Genomic DNA, 20475 nt, shown 5'->3' on the forward strand with positions numbered 1-20475 from the left:
ACTGTCCTTTGCTTTGCCTGCATTTCCTGCGATGCTGCAGGATAACAACTCATATGCCAGAAAAGATGCTGGAATTTAGTTCTTCCAAATTCATTCCAATAAATACCATAATCTTTTAAGAGTATGAAATTGAACCACAACAGAACAGATACTCTTTCCCACATCCTGCTTCCATGTCATGCTTCACCCTCCAAGTGGTCACTTGCCATCCTTGCAACCTCAACCACAACATCAATCACAGGGAAGACCTCTTTAAATCTCTGGGCAGCAGAGCTCCCCTGCTCTGTGATCTTATAGAGAATTGTCCCTTCAAAACATCTATCACAATTTGCCCTCAAAAATGCATGATCCCTACATTTGAAACTAATACAGTTAGTTATACTTAGTTAATTATACTTCCATAAAAAAAATTTAAAGGGGGAATATAATATAAAAGGAACGCATGGTCCTGTTTGGCCAAGTCATTGCCCATCTTCCCACTCCCCCCACTCCCTACTATACTGCCCAGTTCAGAAAATCAGGAAGCATCTGTTTAGCTCATCACTGTATCATCAGGGTCTTGCTTAAAGCCTGGCATAGGGTATGTCCTCAATAAAAATATGCTGAATGAATGGATTCAATTTTCTGATGGATGTTCTAACAACACCCATCATTTATTGAGTGTAATATAGTCCAGATACTCTAAACTAATTGTTTGGTTCACCCCAAAATTTATATATTGAAACCTACCCCCCAAGGTGATCGTATTTGGAGGTGGGGTCTTTGGGAGGTGACTGGGTCATGAGAGTGGAACACTCCTGAATGGGATTAGTGTCTTTATAAAGTAGACCCCAGAGACTTCCTTCACCCTTTCCACCATATGCGGACACAGCAAAAAGAAGTCTTTTGTGAACCAGGAAGTAGACTCTTGCCAGACATTGAATCTGTTGGTGCCTTGATCTTAGACTTCCTAGCCTCCAGAACTGTGAGAAATAAATGTTTGTTGTTTATGGCACTTTCTTATAGTGGCCCAAATGTACTAAGACACGAGGTTCTGCAGTAGGTATTTCACATAGCTTACTTAATTTTCAAAACAACCTCTTGAGGAAGGTATCACTGTGTTTTACAGACAAGGAAATTGAGGCCCGTGTAAGCCCCAGGAAGGAACATCCAACTCTGCTTCCAGAGTCAGCAAAAGCTTCCCAAAGTGGCAATGATAAAGCCAATGATAATTTAATTACTTCCAGGTCTGGCTAAAACCAAATTTAAGTGGCTGGCCTTCTTCAGCAAGTTAGCATCCCAATAGGGAGAGACAGATAGATAGGCAGATAGGTATCTTATGTATATGATCACACAATTGATATTTATTAAGGAAGACTCTACTAGCTATAGGAAATATCAGTAAATATGAGACATAAGCATCTGGTATAGATCTGGGCTAGTTAACTATGGAAGGTATGGGGATTTTGTCCTTTTGCTCCCTGCCACCTGCCACCACACTCAGTGCAGCCCCTTGGAAATCAGGAACTGTCCCCTTCTGGCTTCTCAAAATACTGGTGCCAATCTGTCAAGCACAAGTTTTGCTGTATTACAGCCCCCAAAATGTGGAACTCTGTATTATCTCCTCTGTCCTACAATAACATTGTAGTGCTTATTCTTTAATTGGATTACAAACAAAGCAACACTATGCCCGGATTTGAAAAGTCACATTTATTTTCATTCTGGATACTAGCTCTATGGGATCATGCAAGTGAACGTTGCTGTCATCCCCGCTTGGACTCAGTCAGCTGAGTTGGAAGAGATTTTATGTTTGTGGTTTTCTTTTTCTTTTCTCTCTTTCTTTCTTTCTTTTTCTTTTTTTTTCTTTTTTTTTTTTTTAAGAAAAGAGATTAGTGAATGCATGTCTGTTTGAAAGCAAATTCCTTTTTGAGCAAAACACCAGCAACGTGCCCTGGTGATGAGTCCTCTCCTCATCTTGTGAGCCTTGACCTACGGATGGGAATATTAGATAATAAAAGGTTTCTTTTGAGAAGAATCAGAGATAAAACTCTACAATTCCCTCATCTCACAAATGCACATTTTTCTTTTTCCTTTTATGCTCTTGTGTTACATCTTTTTGGAAGCTGTTTTCTCATTCAAACAACCCCTACTGGGCCAGCAAGTCTGGAAGAGCTGCAGGTGTCCCCTGGCCACTGCTTAAAAAGCCTACTTGTTAATCAGCCCCATCACGTGTCTTTTGACCCCTTTCTTGCCCTGCTCTCTACATGTGTCTCCCTGCCAGCCACCACTGCCACTTCTAAAAGGGGAAAAAACTGAACAGTCAGTCAAAAGAGCTATTATCCTAAAGCCTCCTTAACAAGGCCTGGGGCTTTCCAGTAAATTAGTTGAAGGTTTTCATCCCCTCCCCCTTTCTAGACATGGTGGTCCCCTTCCCCCATTCATTGGTCACATGCAAAGGTTAGTGACTCTGCTACCTTCTGTGACCACTGGGCATTCTATAGAGGGGCCCTCCTGAAGCCTCTCAGCTACCCTCTGCATAGGTCAGAACCAGTTAGGGATGTAAATCCACAAGCAGATTATCCTGAGATTCCAAGTACAGCACGGGTGATAAGGGTGGGCAGTGCTGTCTGGGAGTTGAAACAGAGGATCTGGCAAATAAGTAAACCACTTGCTTCTGCCTCCTAGTCTTCTCTACTTGATGATTGACTGTTCTGACTATGCAAGCCCTCCCCACACGAGAATTCTAGTTCTAGAACATTATGACTTGAGGAGAAATAATTGCTAGTAAGGGTCAGTGTCTGGAGAAGGCTCTGGGGTTGGATTGTCAGGTTATAGATAATCTATGGCAATTACATAGGCCTGAAATTGAAAGAAGGTTGCAGGTACCTACAGGTCCTAGATAGGAAGGTTTATTTGCTAGGCTGTCACCTTACCCCATCCAGCACAGAAACCAGGCCCCATCTGTCCCTTCACTCCACGCTCTCAAGAAACGTGAAAGGAGGAAGCGGGTAAGATTCTCTTTGGTTTCACCATGTGTGGACCATGGAGAGAAAGGAGATGTCCCCAGAGTTACTTGTGCTGTACCAAAATGGGATTTTACTCCTAGGAAGGGCCAATGCTGGTTATTAGTAAAATGCTCTAAGTGTCCAAAAGATTGTCTTTCAATCCTTTTGTGGGATATCTCCTATGAGAACCATAAGAATAAAAGAAGGAAAAGAGAAGAGACCACCTCACTTTAACAAAGGAAACAGTTTGTTTCTCAGCCGGCTTACAAAACTTTACAGCAGATAGTAAATGATGAGTTCTTTTCAGATAAATAAAATAAAAACCTTTCTTTTCTTCCACCATCGAACATTTCTCAGACAAACTCGATTCAGAACACTGGCTTACCTTTGTTAAGTAAAAGCCCCTAAGATACAGTCCATGTAATGACATTCATGTGGCTGGGTTTTGGCAAATGATAACTAGGTCTCAGAGGTAATAATGTTACACAGAAGCCTTCCAGTAGAAGTCAACAAAAACAACGCAGAGGTCAGGACACTCAGAAGCCTACTGGCCTAGTAAGATGCAAAACTGAAGCTGCCTTGAGGGGTGACGAGGGGAGAAGGACGTTCAGCAGTGGAATGGTTGAACTGTAAAGGATGTGATGTCTTCTCATCCATGATTTATCAGGTAGCAATAGGCCTGGAGTTTCTGCAACTTTATAGAATTGCGGATCGATCTATTTCCTACTGGAGTTTAAAAACTGTTTTTTTGAATGACTAAGGCTTATTGACTTAAAGATGAGATTTGGGGTGCTTGGTGACCCAGTTGATTAGGCATCAAGCTCTTGATCTCAGCTCCTGGGTTGATCTCAGGGTCATGAGTTCAAGCCCTGCATTGGGCTCTGTGCTGGGCATGGAGCTTACTTAAAAAAAAAAAGAAGGGAAAGGAAAGGAGAGGAAAGGAAAGGGAAGGGAAGGGAAGGGAAGGGAAGGGAAGGGAAGGAAAAGAAAAGAAAACAGAAGAGAAAAAAAAGATGAGATTTCTTAGACCTGTGTCATCTTTCAGAAATAGGCTGCTCACAGAAACAGGTATTTCTCTCAATCTCTCTCCCAATTATCTAGTATACATGACATAAAATATGCCATTTTAACTTTTTTAAATGTTCAAGTCTCTGGCATGAAGCACACTGACATTGCTGTCCATCCATCATTCCCATCCATCTCCAGAACTTTTTCATCTTCCCAACCAGAAACTGTACTCATTAAACAATGATTTCCCACTCACACTCCTCCCCTGCCCCCAGTAACCACCATTCTGTTTGCTGTGTCCATGAACTTGAGTACTCTAGGGACCTCAAATAAAGTGAAATCATACAGCAATTTTCCTTTTGTGACTGGCTTATTCCACTTGGCTTAATGTCTGTGAGGTTCATGCATGTATGTGTAGCAGGTGTTTGTTTCTTTTTTTTTTTTTAAGATTATTTATTTATTCGTGATAGACACAGAGAGAGATAGGCAGAGACACAGGCAGAGGGAGAAGCAGGCTCCATGCCGGGAACCCAACACGGGACTCGATCCCGGGACTCCAGGATCATACCCTGGGCCAAAGGCAGGCACCAAACCGCTGAGCCACCCAGGCATCCCCAGGTGTTCGTTTCCATCCTTTTTAAGGCTGAGCCATATTCCACTCTTTCTGTTATTCATAAACAACTTCATTGAGGTATAATTTGCATACCATAAAGTTCAACTCTTTTAACTATACAATTCAATAATTTTTATTTTTATTATTATTTATTTATTTATTCATGACAGGCAGAGACACAGGCAGAGGGAGGAGCAGGCTCCCCACAGGGAGCCTGATGCGGAACTCAATCCCAGGACCTCAGGATCTCGCCCTGAGTCAAAGGCAGATGCTCAACCACTGGGCCACCCTGGCATCCTGATTCAACAAATTTTACTCCGTTTTTCAAGTTGTACGATCATGATGCGCAATGCAGCTGTGGGGCACTTTCATCATTGGAGTAAGATCCCCCGTTCCCATTGACAGTTACTCCCCACTCCCATACCCTGTTCCTCCTCCCTACCCCAGGCAGCCACTCCTCTGCTATCTCTATCCAGTTATTTCTTCTGGATATTTCATATAAATGGAATCATACGCTAGGTAATCTTTTGCGTCTGGCTTCTTTCAGTTGGCATATCCTTCTTGAGGTTCATGTGTGTTGTCACGTGTATCAGGCTTTTATTGTTTCATTACTGGATCCTGTATTTCACTGTATGGACAGACCATGTTACTTGTCCATTCCAGTTGAGGGACCTTTGGGTTGTTGGTTCTCTTTAGCTCTTATGAATAATGCTGTGTGAACATTTGTGTGCCGGCTTTTGCATGTGCCGAGTTTCATTCCTCTTTGGTGGGCTTCTAGGAGTGGAATTGTTAGGTCATAAGACACATTTATGGTTAACTTTTTAGGAAATTGTTAAACTGTTTTTCCAAAGTGGCTGTACCATTCGGAGGTTTTCCTTAGGGTACCAAGCAGATCTTTCAAATGGGTTTGTTTGTTTCTTTGTGACTCTTCCTAACGTAAAATACTTTGCTTCTTTCCAGCCCTGGCTCCAGCTTAGTCAGAAAGCCAAGCAGTGGGAGTCATGATTAATTCCTCAAATAGTTCTCATTTTCACACCCTTAACTCACCGTGAGGCCACGTTAAAACCAAACAGCTTGAAAGCTCAGAAGAACAAGGTTATGAAATGTCTCAGGAGACCTTGGGCAAGTCATGTCAGTGATTGAGGACCTCAGTATCTCCATTGGTTCCTGAAGTATCAGACCTGGATGATCTATCCTGTCCACGAACAACATCTTTGGAAGTTTGTGTGGTATCAGAACAATTCACTGATGGGTTTTGAGGTACATCTTTATTCATACTGCCTGGCTGCGGAGGTAGAGTCTCTCAACCATGCAAATGCCAACACGAGTAAGGAACCAAGACTATCCCCTAACCGTGGGCCCTGAAACTGAAGAAGGAGGAAGCTCTCAGTGAAAGAATGACTATTTTCTTCCTCGGGCAAGTTAAACAAAGGGGCACGCTGACCTCATTACGGAAAACTGTCTGGCCTTATATCCTTACTGGACATTAATTAACATGTCTCCTGGATGTCATGTTGATTTTTGAAAACCTTTATCTTCTGTCTAGAAGCAGTAGGTATATCACTCTTTGGCACGTTTTCATTTTAGTAACTGTATTATTTTCCTAGGGCTGCTATGACAAAATACTCCAAAAAGTCAGCAGTTTAAACCAACAGAAATTTATTGTCTCAAGGTTCTGGAAGCTAGATGTCTGCGATCAAGGTGGAGGCAAGAGCCACGTTCTCTCTTACAGCTCTGGGGTAAAACCCCTTGTTTCTTCTAGCTTCTGGTGTTTGCTGGCAATTCTTGACCTTCTGGGCTCCTAGATGCATCGATATAGTCACATGGCCTCTTCTCCCATTCTGTTTTCACACCCTCTTCCTTTTTGGGGGGTCCTGTCTCTTTTCTCCTTCTTATAATAACACTGGGTTAGGGACTACCCTAATGACCTTATTTTAACCTGGTTACCTCTTTATATACGCTCCTTCCAAATAAGGTCACATTCTGAGAAACTGGGGTCAGGACTTCAATATATCTTTGGGAGGGGGTGTGAGAGAACATAATTCAACCTATCACAGTAGCATTTTGATAAAAATGAGGTTTGTAATAAGATATCCATCACCGAATGCACATCCAACTGTGTTTATGCTATAAAAGGGAAAAAAGAAAGTGTTTTCCTTCTTCAACACTTGACATCTGAGCTCTGTGGCACTTGGGCACAAAGGAAGATCATAACAATCTTGAACCCTTGGCTCTTAGTCCCATGCGGTTTGAGATTCTGACATCCAGCAGTTATTTAAATAATAGCTTTCAGTTTTGGGGGAAAAATCTATTCAGTGCTTGGAATATGATACTGTAAATTATTGTGAATGCTTTATCCTGTGGAGAATTGCCTGGGACTAAAGCAGGGGGGAGGATGGGAGGTTGAAAAAAGGTTTTTTTAAAAGATGGGCTCCCAGGATGTGGTGCCATAATCACAGGACAGGGGTTAACCGATAAGGTTACTTAGATTTCCACAGCTCAGAGGAGAAAGACATAAGTTGGGTTGGCAACCCAAAGAGCTGATTATCACTCGGGGAGAAATAAGGCGGGGAGTAGGGCTGTGTGTGCTCACTAGACCGACCTCTGGCTGCCTCGCTGACACTACCAGATTCCCGCAGCACAGAACTCAGATGAGCTCCCCATGGCAAATTTTCGGAAGACCCTCTTCCTTCCCTTCTTCCCTGCCCCATCCTCTTCATGGTGGTTTTGGGCACCTGCCCATGGCTTCCCAGGATTCCATCCTACTTCATCTGTGGCCCATCCACCTTCCCCTGTTAAATGCCCCTTTCCCAAATGACAGCCCTGACCGTGTTTCCCATCTCATTTTCCTCTCCCCTGATTTCCTTTTTCCATGGGGTCCACTGGAAATTCTTGCTGCTCTAAAGAGAGTAACTAAGAGTTTAAGCTGGTCTCAGACACTCTCCACCTCACTCAATTAACTGCCACCGGGATTCCCTTCCTATCACCTCCTCCCTGGTTATTCTCCCTCTTTACACCACTCCGGGTTAAAGAAGGTCTCAAAGAGAGGCTCCATGCTCCTTGTCTCCACGGCCTCTTTTAGATTGCTGTGTTGGCCAACCCTCGACCTCTTCATCTCATCTCTTCTCCAACCTCCTTCATTTTTTTTTTTCTATGGCTCCACATACCACAGCTGTCAGGATGACTTCCTTCACCAGTTGACCATACACACCAGACTCCAGAGACCACAAATTAAACGCCCTGATTTCCCTACTTGTACTAGTGGTACCATTAGACTACTGGTCCCTAGAGGCTCAAATGCTGGTGCGTATCTTTGCTTCCTTCCTCTGCCTCATGGCAGCACCTACCTGGGCATTTCGGTGAGGTTTATGTGAGAGAAGGCATGCAAATCCTCTGGCACACAGGGCTTGAGAGTGAATGCTCCACAATGTAGGCTATTATTTGTAAGTATCTTATTACCCTCAGTGAATTAATAAGTCCCTAGTCTCCAGATGTACCTGTTCACATCTTTCAAAACCCTCCATCGCACATCCCTGCCTTCCATTCCCACTGCTGCCTCCTTCATCAAAGCCCCTGGGGAGGCTTTGCCTCCCTTCTGGACCAGAGATGGAAACTCCAAGCCAGTCTCCTGTCTCCCACCTCTTCTTCCACTTCCTAATCTATCTGGGATAGAAGATCCAGGTAGGGCTAATGCAAAGCTAACTTGGATGACGTCATTCTGGCTCAGAAAAGTCCATGCTGGCCCGTTGGCTCCCTGGGCAGCCAGGCCCTTCCTGCCAGTCCCACACCACAGTGCCAGCCTCATCTTCTATAACCACGCTCCAGCCAGACTGGACGGGAAATCTCTGCAAAGTCTCCCCCCTCTCCCATGACCATTCCCTTGTGGATACCATTCTCTCAGTCTGGAAAGTTTCCACTGTCCACACATTGAAATCCTTCTCATCCTCCTAAGCCCCTAGCCACTTTTTGTGTTTATTCTCTTCCTTCTTTGAGCCCCCACTGCCCCGGCATTATCTCCCGCTCACAGACCTTATATCTTCCCCATGGGACCTCATCCAGCACTTCCTAAGTAGAAAGAGCTCAATAAACGTTTGTTGACTAGAACTGAACGCCTTTCTCCCTTTAAGGGGAGAGACGCCTCTCTGTGGGATTACTTTGGTCCAATCTTCCCACCGTCTAACCCCTCAAACACCCCAGTTCACATCTTCTCAGTATATTTTAATGTATACTCTTCCTCACTCTGCCTTTTGCCTTTCTAATTTCAGATGACTCCAGCTTACCTACCCCAAAGCACAACCCGTCCCGGCCTTTGTCCTAATTTCCCCCAATTTAACGGCTCTCTTATACAGACTGGTGCTCAGAGACTAAACCCCGAAGGGAATCGCTGTCCTTCGTAGAGGTCTGATCTCTATCAGGGAACCCAAGCCCTGCAGTTAAAAGTGTCATGAAATGGACTGATAAGTAGCTAGAAGCAGAATGCTGTGCACACACAAATGGCACTGCATTGCAGGATGCAGTTTGGAAGTTCGAGCAAGAATTGTTTATTAAAATGCATGAGCTTAGTGCAGCTTTACTGAGGAGATAACATGCTTAACAGTCACTGGTGGAGCACCGCCTAAGAGAATGGGTATTTTATGTGGCTCTAAGTGGGTCTTTTGAAGTATTTTTTGATTCTTTTCGTTAGGCAAGATGAAGCCATCTTTAAGGCCATGTCGCTGGCATAAAAAGATGCACGTTGTATGTCAGCAGCTACAGTATAATGCATTTATTTTGTGTGAGCGCAGCAAAACACTTGGGAACACAGTTTATTTTGCAGAAAGACTAAATTAACCCTTCAATTGCTGTCCCATGCCACCAAACTGCCAATCTTGTCACGCTGGTGCCTTTGCTTCTTATAATTACGTTCTTCGGCCTGTTTATGGATCACGGATAAATTACGTAGAGAAAGGAAAATCAAGTGGGAAAGTGGATGGCTTCTGTACGCTCCATCCTGTGAGGTGGGTGTCGGCACCCAGCCCTTACAGAGGAAGGACTGACACATCTAGCCCTAGTCATGGGAACCAGGAACTTCTCGAACCCCAGGCCATCTCCCACTGTAGGCCATCTCCCACTGTGACTGAATGGCATGCATGTTCTTATGTCATTTTTGTCTTTCTCCAGCGCCGACCACTTCATACCTATTTGCTCATCAGCATCCCCCTCCCTGCTGGGTCTTAGTAAAGAAAGGCCTGCCACTTTGGTTTTGACGCTCAGGGAGGCTGACCGGAGTTTTCCTTCCATATTTGTTCACGTGGTTTCCTCTCACGTTGAGAAGAAAGAAAAATAGGGCCGGACTGCCTCTAGGTGGAGAGGGCACACGCAGAGGTGGAACTGTCCCTCAGTGGCGCCGCGCAGCTGTGGCTTCCCATCCCAGCACTAGCGCGGTGGCGCTGATGGGCGCCCGGCAAGTTCTGTGGTCCCCTGAGCGTCAGGTTTCTTCTTCCCTATAAAATGGGGATGCCGGGGATCCCTGGGTGGCGCAGCGGTTTGGCGCCTGCCTTTGGCCCAGGGCGCGATCCTGGAGCCCCGGGATCGAATCCCACGTCGGGCTCCCGGTGCACGGAGCCTGCTTCTCCCTCTGCCTGTGTCTCTGCCTCTCTCTCTCTCTCTCTCTCTCTCTCTGACTATCATAAATAAATAATAATAAAAAAAATTAAAATGGGGATGCCTTCCCTCTCATGGGGTGGCTTGGTGCAGCCTAGGTACTTAACCAATATTAGTTCCCCTTCCATCCCTCTATACTGTCTCCCCTCAATTCGATTATACTAAGGAGAAATCCGGACGTCGGGGCACGAGGAAGCGTTCCTTCTATCTCTTTACCTTCCTCCTTTCCTCCCACCCACGCCAAACCTCAAAAGCAGGTCTTCTCCCTGTCTCCCCTCCACCCGCCTCCCCATCCTCTCAGTTCAGCGGTCACTGCCGGGTCTCAGGGAAAGCACAAGAATCTCCAGGGGGGCCCAGTGTTCGTGGTCTAGCGGGGTGGAGGCCCGCAGGCTCATCCCTGAGCATGAAGGCCGGAGGACCTGGCTGGGGCTACAATACACTACGTCTCCGGGGAGCCGGAGGGGCAGAGAGGGGGGCCCCGGGTGTCCTCCTGGGCTCTCCTTCCTATTCCGTGTCACCGCATCGCCGCCACCCAGGCAGGCGCCCAGGTCGGGGTGCTGGGGGGGGGGGGGGGCTGAGTCCGCGGTAGGCTGCCCTGTTAGAAGATTCCTTTAGCCCCGGGCCTACGTCGCGTTCGGGGTATCTCGGTGGAGCCGGGACACTGCAGACGCAGGTGTCCGTAATCCCGGCCGGCGGACGAAGCCCTGAATTGCTGCTCCCTCCGGCCCAGCCCGTCATTCCACAAACAGAAAAGTAAAGTTCGCGGGGCTTCAGGAACCTGCCTGAGGCTCCGTCCCGGGACCGAGGGGTCGGGATTGCCCCGCGGGGCTGCCCCGCCCCGCCCCGCGCTTGCGGGTTCCCGCGCCGGGGTCTCGCCGGGGCGCGGGGGCGAGGGGAGGCAGGACCCCTCTAACGGCCCTCGGGACCGGGGCCGGGGGCGGGGGCGGGGCGGGGGCGGGGCCTGGCGGCCGGAGCGAGCGGGCGGGGCGGGGCGGCGGGAGCCGGGGCGCGCGGGCCGGGGCCGGGGCGGGGGCGGGCGCTGCGGAGGTGCGGCGGGCGCGGGGCGGGCGCGGGGCAGGGGCGGGCGCGGGGCGGGCGGCGTAACCGGAGGCGGAGGGGGCGGAGCCGCGCTCGCAGCTGCCGGCCGGCCTGGCGGCCTCCGGGCCCGGCAGAGGACACCCGCCCGCGGCCGGGCACGCACCGCGCGCGCTCCCTCTGCAAACAATGCTCCGAGGCGCCCGGCGGGGCGGCTGGCGGCTGGCGGCTCGGCGACCGACGGCGAGGCCGGGGGAGCGCGGCCCCGAGGTGAGCCCGCCACGCTGCCGCCAGACCCCGTCCCTTTTTGTCTGGCAGACGTGGCCGCAGAGGGGCGCCCGGGGAGGCGAGCGCGGCGGCGCGGGGAGGGCGACCCCCTGGCGGCGCCCCCCGGGGTGACAGGCGCCCGCCCGCGGAGGGTGGAGCGTCCGGACCGCGTGCGCCCCGGGGCGGGCTCGGGGGTGCAGCGGGCGCCCGCGGGTGCTTTCGATTCACTCGGGGTCGCGCTTCTTAAGACGGGGAAACTTGACGCCTCGCGTTCGGGGAGGGAGAGCCGCGGGTTCAGCCGGTCCCCTTGGTCTGGCTCGTGCGTTTGGGGCGCGAGGCTGCAGCGCCCCGCGGGTCGCTCACGGGGACGGCTCCGCTGCCGCGGCGGGAGGACGGTCGCGGGAGCCGCGGGGCGGGCGGCGGGGCGCCCGGGCTGCTCGGACCCGGGTCCCGGGGTGCGGTGGGCGCCCCTGGGCTGCCCCGGTGAGAGGCCGGCCTCGGAGCCCGGGCTGAGCCCCCTGGAAGGCGTACTGGGGGCACGTTCTTCGCCTTTGCCGGTGCTGCTTGTGTCCCCAGCCGGACACACACACACACACACACGCACACGCGCTGGGAAAATAGAGCCCCTGCACCTCTCCCCACTCTCAGGTCCCGTAAATGGGGATGGAGGCAGGCCCGGCTTACTGTGTTTATTTTTCCCAGGTAAATCTCAGCCGCGGAGGGCATGGCTTTGCAGAGCTGGATGGGAAAGCCCTAAGCACTTAGGGGCCGGGAGTTTTGCAATGGGATCAGGGCAGAGTCGGGTTGCGCGGACCTCCTGGATCCCTGGCCTGGGCTATGGTAGCAAGCTTTTCCCTTTTTGGAGAGGGAGAGTTGACAGGAAGCCCTGGGAAATCCTGCTTCTGCTTTGCTATCATGGGCTCCCGTGGAATTCGGCTACTCTCCTTGCTCCTTTAGACTGTAGTAGGTCTCACCCTTGGAAACACATTCCTACCGCTGAGATTGGATTGCACAGCATTGGAGAAGGAAAAAATGAAAAGTTGGGCGAATATCATGACATCGTCTGTGTGTGTGAGGAGGAGGGGAGTGTTGGGGAGGTGTGTTAAGGCTGTCACTTTGTTCTTTCTCCTGGGCAACCCCTGCCAGTGGAGTATTGAAATCCAGACACTTCCCATACGTACTTTTCTTTTCCAGTGTTGCATTACTTTAATTTTTATATGTATTAATTTCTGTATTACATATTGTGTGTACAATGTATATTTATATATAAAACAATTAAATTAATATGCGTATATATTTATTGGATGAGTATTTTCTGGAATTCGGTCACTTCTGGGCAAGGCATGAACAACCTTTGACGCAAGTGTGAGGGGGAATTTTGAGCCAAAAAGATTTAATTTTACGGACCTGGCCATCAGTCTTCAGATTGTTTTTGAAATGGGATGGGAGTGTGTCTGACAACTTCAGTCTTGCAAATTGTGGCCACAAATCTAGTGCAGAAGTTTGCAGAGGCAAAGATATTTTATCAGGACTTGGATCATAAAGAATGCCAGGATCTTTGTCTAATCTTACCCTGCTGCCTCCCACTGAAATGGGGGAATTTGCATAAATCTGAGGGCTGCCTCCCCTCCGAGGTAAGGAATGTGGGCAGGAAGGTACCATTCCCAGGCTGTGGAGAGTTGGCACTGGTAGGCGAAGCACAGCGCTGCTCTCTGTGAGCGCCACTTGAGTTTTTCACCATCTTTCACTGAAAACAAATAGGAGATAATTCCAGGCCTAGAGCTCTCTAGACAGAACTGGAAATGAATCTTTTCTGGCTTGACATGATGGCAAATTCTGTTTGCTGTGACTGAGAAACCAGTTTGAACAGGATGCAGTGAGTCAATGATGGTGGAAGGCTAGCGCTTCATTCTGTTGTCTTATTCAAAGACTTCCCCTAAAAACCTTTGCACCTCTGAGCAGTCAGTCGTACCGAGAGTTGTGCCCACGTCAGAGAATTTCAGAGCTGGGCACGGGAGCGCTGAGAGTGTACACAAGCTGGTGAGGGTTCTGCAGGGAAGCTTCCCACAGCTCTGTAACCCGGAGCCCACTTCAAAAGTCCCAGGGCTGTTGTGGGCCACGTGCGACAAAGGATGGGGACCTCTGGTAGCAAGCAAATATGACAAGTTTGCGCTCTCCGTGCCGGCTAGGGAGGAAATGAACTGTGGCCACCCCAGACTGCTTCTTTGTGAATCTGTGGTAGCCTTGAGGAAGTGGTTGGACGCCCACCCCTATGGATAGCTCAGCCTTATAAGGAGATGCAGGAACCTGAAAGGCCCACACAGTATGGGGGTTTTAAGCTTTCTTTCCCCATCCCATCAAGGGGGCTCCAGAGCCTTTGCCTGCAGTAAAGGGGAGCCTCTCTTTCCCTGTGGTCAGGAAGCCAACAGCATTCTGAGGAAGGACCAACTCCCTACCTTGGGGCAGGGATGTGGACACTTGCTCTCTGAATACCAGTGAGCTTCCTCCATTCCCCCCAACCCCCTTCCAAAATTTAGCAGCAGAGCCTCAAGCTGTCTGTGGCTCAAGGCTGTGGGAAGGAAGAAAAATCCATGCTCTCCTCCTCTGCTTGTTGAGGCTTAGTGACCTCTTCTGGGGAACTTGGTGAGCCATGAACCTACTACTTGGGTGTGTTTCAGGGAGAAGAAGAACCCAACCCACAGTCCTCTTAAGGGCAGGGATGCATAAGACCCTACGGATGGCTGCCGAAGGGCAAACACTTGACTTGATTTCAGAGTGCTCGGTTAGCTTCACCATGCAGTGGCTTCCTGGCGAACTTCGGAGGGAAAAGAGACAAATTTATTCCTGGTGCTCGGTGAACAAGCACCTCTGTCTCTGTGTGTGACACTGGAAAGAGAGCACTCCCCACAAAGATGCTGGAATGGGCTCCTGGCTCATTCCACCTGCTTAGCCCTGTTGAGTGTTTAGACAGCATCAGCCTCAGAGCAAGTTCTTGCTGGAGGAAAGTGGACAGCAAGCCCCAGGGCAGAATTCCCTTTTTGATGAGAATCTGATCGCTTGAGGTTTGTAAAGATGATTTTCTCAAGAGCAGTTTCCTTATGGGGAGGTCGGTTCACTTAAATGAGGAAAGAACAATGAGCAGCAAACAGGTGATGGCCAGCCACTCTGCATAACGGATGATGACGTGAGGAGTCAAGGCTGCCAGCACATTTGGCCTCGCCTTCCAGCACCAGCAAACTCCCTGTGTCTGTGCACAAGTCTTCATTTATGTCATTGCCACTGTTTCTCCATCTGTAAAATGGGGATAATGGCCAGCTGCCGGGGTGTTACTCAGGCTAATTGGTTAATACCTGCAACCCTTTGAGCTCATCTCCAACAGCTGGATTTATTAGTTTCTTTGGGCAAACTCTGCTCCTGGCTGGACTGTCAGAGACAACTCTTGCAACAAGCAGACTGCCTTACCCCTAGGGCTATTGTAGGGAAAAAATAATTGTGTGATAATCTCTTCCCTCTGCTATAGATCACAGGGCTGTGGTAATCAGGCATTTCTCTTTCTGTTTTCCCCCTTGGCCTGCAGCCCCAGCTCTGTTGACCTCACTGAGCGCTGGGCTAAATAACGTACATTAAGTAAGAGGAGGAGGGCAGATTCCCAAGATGCCAAACCTCCTGACACAGTTCCCCTGGGGGCAGGCCCGCACCACACCTCTCCCCTTTCTCATCCATTGAGTGGCCACCTGGCCAGAAGTATGGATTCCAGTGCTGGTCTCAGGGTCCAGGCCTCCCTGCCCACTCACACAGCCCTTGGTGAAAAGTCGTGGCTTAGCCTCCGGAAGCCATCGTTTTTATTTGGTGCACCACTCTGCAGTACCATGGATCCTCATCTAAAACCCTGTGCAGGTTTCTCATCTAAAACCCTGTGTGATTTCTTCCTGTCACAGCCCCCAAACCTCAGCTCTCGGGCCTGAAATGTAATAGAGTTGTGTTTAGTTTTTTATAGGTTCTGATAAGGCCACACCACCACCCGAGAGTGACTAAGAGCCCTATGACAAATAGGTGAAGGCCTCAGAATACATCGAATATGCTAACCTTTACCTTTTTCTCTCCTCCCCCCCCCCCACCCTGGTTCTACTCCCCATTACAATGATTAGACTCTAGCTGGTGATGCAGCCAGCCTCGGGTCCGGGAGATCTCTGATCAGGTCAGTGTTCTGCTGTTCCAGGCAGCCGCTCTGTGACCCACATCTGCCTCCCCCACGACCACGGCCGAGAGCTGAGTGCAAGATGAACCAGCACACTGTCGCCTCAAGATGCACCAGGCCCTCCGACTGAACCCCGAGAGCCCCAAAATGTCCGCGTGCAGCGACTTTGTGGAGCACATCTGGAAGCCTGGGTCCTGCAAGAACTGCTTCTGCCTGAGGAGTGACCACCAGCTGGCGGCCGGCCATCCCCAGCCCAGAGCAGGCAACCCGCCCCCTCCGCCTCGCCTGCCCCCCAGGCCCGAGAACTGCCGCCCGGACGATGAAGGGGTGAACAGCTCGCCCTACTCCAAGCCCACGATCGCTGTGAAGCCCACCATGATGAGCTCAGATGCCTCTGATGTGTGGACAGAGGCGAACCTGAGCACCGCCGACGTCTCGCAGGTGAGGCTGACTAACCCCTGTGGCACTGGTACAGGGGCTGCTCTTGTAGCGTTTGAGGGCTGGCGGGCAGCCAGGGAGGGCTGTTAGGGCAGGACTCCCACTGGGCTCCCGTCAGCTGGCCCCACCACCGCGCCTTTTTGACTCTTGCCCTCCTTTCATATCTGCCCTCCTTTCCATCTGTCCCTTCAGGCTAAGACCCCTCACCAGTCCCTCAAGTGTAACTGGAGAGTGCATTAATTATTTATGCAGAGGCACACAAAAATGTAGCTTTAAAAAAAAACAAGTTTTTAAAGCTTTTTTCATTGATAATTTAGAATACATACAGCAGTAGCAGCGATTGCTTAACAAACGGCCTGCATCCGCTGCCTTCCACTATGAGGGTCAACCAATCAACTCATGACCTGGTCTTGCTTCCTCTCTGCCCCCAGCCCCACCTTCCCCTCACTGTGATTTTATTTATTTATTTTTTAAAGATTTTATTTATTTATTCATGAGACACACACACACACACACACACACACACACACACACAGAGGGACAGAGACATAGGCAGAGGGAGAAACAGGCTCCATGCAGGGAGCCCGATATGGGACTCGATCTCAGGACTCCAGGATCATGCCCTGGGCCGAAGGCAGGCACTCAGCTGCTGAGTCACCCAGGCGTCCCCCCTCCCTGTGATTTTAAAGCGGACCCCAGACATCACATCATTTGTGCACGTCTTTAAAAAAATAAAGTCTTCCTAAGACATGTAACCACAAGACCATGATCACACTTAAAATGTTAGCAGTAACTCCTCCATATCCAGTTCCCAGCCAGGGTTCATATTTCCAGTTGGATATTAGCAGCTTTGACCTGGGATCACTAGAGACAATTGTATCCCTTAGAGATTAGACCATTCTGCTCATCCCACAGGTCACCCTTCCAAAGGTATGATTACTTAGAGGGCATGTAGAGCCTGCTGCCTCTAGAAGGGTCTAGGAAGCTGTAAGTCTAGGACATCCAAGAACTGCTTGGGACTTGTTTGACCCTTTTGCCTATTCTGGTTTTCCTAAACCATCATGCTGTGTGGATCAGGAAGGGTGTTTGAGCCTATGTGAAATCAGAGGTCAGTTTTAATTTGGAGGAGGCTTAAGTGGAGAGAGGCATTTCCTGTGGTTGCACTTAGTTCCATGTCCCTTCAGAACTGCTCTGTTTGTCACCAGCTGGTTACACCCATTCACTAGGCTGTGCTCACTACTGTTAGTCTTCACAGACATAAGCCAGGGACTCCTTCAGTTTGGAGTCATCTTTGACAGGAAGCAGATGCCAGCCCTACTTCGAGGCTGCTTCTAAAAGTTTTGGGGTAGGGGAAGACTTGAGAAAGGAAGGACAAGGAGACTATGACTTTAGGGATAGGAAGGACCAGTCCACATCTTTTTTTTTTTTTTTTTTTTTAAGATTTCTTTCTTTGAGAGATAGCAAGTGCCCACATGTGCGCAATGAGGGGAGGGGCAGAGGGAGAGGGAGAGAGAGAGAGGGGAATCTCAAGCAGACTTGGTGCTCAGCATGGATCCTGATGCGGGCTTAGGATCCTGAGACCATGACCTGAGCTGAAATCAAGAGTCAGATGCTTAACCGACTGAGCCAGCTACCCAGGCGCCCCATGGCCAGTCCACATCTTTGTCTCATGGCTCAACTAGTCCAGCCACTTAAGCAGGCTCAGGCTGAGGTCACTGGCTGTAACTGGGAGGGGGAGTAGCTCTTTGGCGTGGCCCAGAGACCAACAAGGGAGCTGGGACCCAGCTCAGAAACCGCCCCTCACTCTCCCACCCCAACACCCACCCAAGCTGTCTTAAAAAGCCCCGTGACTTTGGTTTCTTTAGGACTGTACCGCGACTCCGTTGTCCAAAAACTAACAAACGTAAAACAAAAATCCAACCACACTCAAAACTCCATTTTCAGAGCTCTTAGGAAAATCTATCTCATCGGGCAATTTTGAGGGAGATGCCGAATGTTCTTTTTTAGAGTTCTGTTTCCCCCTGCCCCCACCTCTCAGATTTAAGCCAAAAGAATCACAGCCCCCGGGTGGGAAGCGCAGCTCAGTGTCTGGGAAGCCCACTGGCTGCAGGGGTGCCCCCGAATGAAGAGAGTCTGTGGGGAGATCAGAAGGTAGGCGTGCTGCAGAGCTTCCTCGCGGCAGCACAGAAGACCGTTGACAATGTCATGGCACTTCCCTCTCACTTTCTCTCTCTTCCTTTTTTCTCTGACAAGGTCTAATGTAAGTCTTTTCACCTTGGGGCTGTGTAGGTCATCTGGAGACGAGCCCCCGGCAAGCTGCCCCTCCCGAAGCAGGACGACGTGCCGATAGTTTACCTGGGCAGCTTCCGCGGCGTCCAGAAGGCTCCCGGGCCCGCCGCCTCCAGCGAGGGCCACTCCCGCGGCCCCCCCGCCTATGCCATGCTCGGCCTGCACAGCCTGGAGGCCCGAGGCGAGCGGAGCACTGCCTTCCACCCCGTGAGCTTCTCCAGTGACAAGGTCGGGCGAGAAGATAAACCCATGTTTTCCTACCAAGAGCTGACCTCCACCCAGGAGAGCTTCCGCCAGAAAGTGGCCGCCTTTGCTGGGACGACGTCCGGCTGCCACAAGGGCCCCGGGCCCTGCCCGGCGGCGCAGCCCCTGCGGGAGTCCCTGCCCTCGTTGGACGACAGCGATCAGCGGTGCTCACCCTCAGGGGACAGCGAAGGGGGAGAATATTGCTCCATCCTGGACTGTTGCCCCGCGAGCCCCGTGGCGGCGGACACCCCGCAGGCTGAGGGCTCTGGGTGCGGGCCCGGCAGAGGGGACTGCCCGCCGCTGTGCTGGGAGCAGGGACTGTGTGCGGGGCCCCCCGACGAGGAGACGCGGGGCTTGAGCTTCCCCAGGGAGTGCTGCAGCCAGGGCCCAGCGGAGAAGCCTCCCCGCCTGGGCCCCAAGAAGCTGTCCCTCACCTCCGAGGCTGCCAGTTCCTCGGACGGCCTCTCCTGCGGGAGTGCCAGCAGCGGGGCCAGCAGCCCCTTCGCCCCCCATCTTGACAGCGATTACTGCTCCCTCATGAAGGAGCCCGTGCCAGGGAAGCAGCAGGACTCCGGCTGCCACGCGGTGACCTCCAGCAGGTGCCTCGGACTGCCTGGGGAGCCCCAGCCTGCAGCCCACCCCAGCGAGGCTGCACAGCCTGAACCCATCTATGCCGAGAGCACCAAGAGGAAGAAGGCGGTTCCAGCACCTTCCAAGCCACAGGCCACAGCGGAACAGGCAGCGGCTGCTCGGGGCCAGGGCCAAGGTCAGGGCCAGGTACGGACAGCTACCACCTGGGCTCAGAAAGCGGCGTCTGGCTGGGGCCGGGACAGGGAAGGCCCAGATATGGCTCCCCAGGTGGCAGCCACCATCACAGTCATGGCAGCCCATCCAGAGGAGGACCACCGGACAATCTACCTGAGCAGCCCCGACTCTGCGGTGGGGGTACAGTGGCCACGCAGGCCTGTGAGCCAGGACTCTGAGGCAGGCGAAGAGGAGGTGTCGGCCGGGCAGGCGCTGAGCTCCAGAGAAAGCCACCGCCCCGACGCGAGTGAGAACAGCCTCAAGGGGAAGCCTGCCATTCCGCCCAAGCTGTCCAAGAGTAGCCCCGGAGGGTCCCCAGTGTCACCGTCGGCCTCCCCACTGTCTGACCTCAGCGAGGGGAGCTCCTCTGGTGGCACTGGGCCCCAGGCTTCGTCCAGGGGCCCCACCGACTCTGCTTCTTCCTGCCGGGCCAACGGCATTGCCGCCAGTGACTCTGTCCGGTGCCACCTGCCTGCTGCCACCTCCTCGGCCTTGGACCAGAGGAGGCCCCGCTACCAGACTGGGGCCTGGAGTCGTCAGTGCCGGATAGAGGAAGAGGAGGAGGTGGAGCAAGAGTTGCTGAGTCAAAGCTGGGGGAGAGAGCTAGAGAATGGCACCACAGACCCCTCCACCTCCTCCACCTGGCACCGGCTCCGCCCCACGGACGGCTCCTCTGGGCAGAGCAGCAAAGTCGGGACTGGGATGAGCAAGTCGGCCTCTTTTGCCTTTGAGTTCCCCAAGGACAGAAGTGGGATTGAGGTGTTCTCACCTCCTCCACCGCCTCCAAAGTCGAGGTGAGTGTGATTGTGTGTAACTCGGGGCTTGTCCAGGAGGACCAGGGGCTCTTCCAGAAACCTTTGCTGGTGCCCCTTTACTGAAAGCCCTCAGGCCCAAGCTCTGAGTCCTGCACTTGGGGCACCAGCATCTGCCCAAAGGCCCTTGTGCCTTTT

General features: G+C 51.2%; 1 protein-coding gene and 1 long non-coding RNA gene across 4 annotated transcripts in view; one reads left to right on the top strand and one right to left on the bottom strand.

The window, feature by feature from the left end:
- Positions 1-1792: 1792 nt before the first annotated feature.
- On the bottom strand, positions 1793-2807 carry LOC112678560 (uncharacterized). Its single transcript, XR_003147679.3, has 2 exons — positions 2454-2807; positions 1793-1968 (listed from the first exon to the last, which is right to left on the bottom strand). It is a non-coding gene; the product is annotated as an uncharacterized LOC112678560 (long non-coding RNA).
- The window catches only part of PRAG1 (PEAK1 related, kinase-activating pseudokinase 1), a 58316-nt gene continuing 40598 nt past the window's right edge, over positions 2758-20475 (top strand). Inside the window, exons 1-4 of one of the 3 annotated variants that reach the window (XM_035700249.2) lie at positions 2758-2987; positions 4776-4984; positions 15770-16189; positions 18476-20319. In XM_035700249.2, coding sequence (XP_035556142.2) covers positions 15857-16189; positions 18476-20319 — 2177 coding nt within the window. In that variant the 5' untranslated portion in view covers positions 2758-2987; positions 4776-4984; positions 15770-15856. Of the gene's footprint in view, positions 2988-4775; positions 4985-11366; positions 11554-15698; positions 16190-18475; positions 20320-20475 lie in introns of those variants that run through there. The other 2 variants (XM_035700250.2, XM_025477789.3) reach the window with 2 other exon arrangements.

This window comes from Canis lupus, chromosome 16 (genome assembly GCF_003254725.2).
Source record: "Canis lupus dingo isolate Sandy chromosome 16, ASM325472v2, whole genome shotgun sequence".
Classification (NCBI taxonomy): Eukaryota; Metazoa; Chordata; class Mammalia; order Carnivora; family Canidae; genus Canis; species Canis lupus.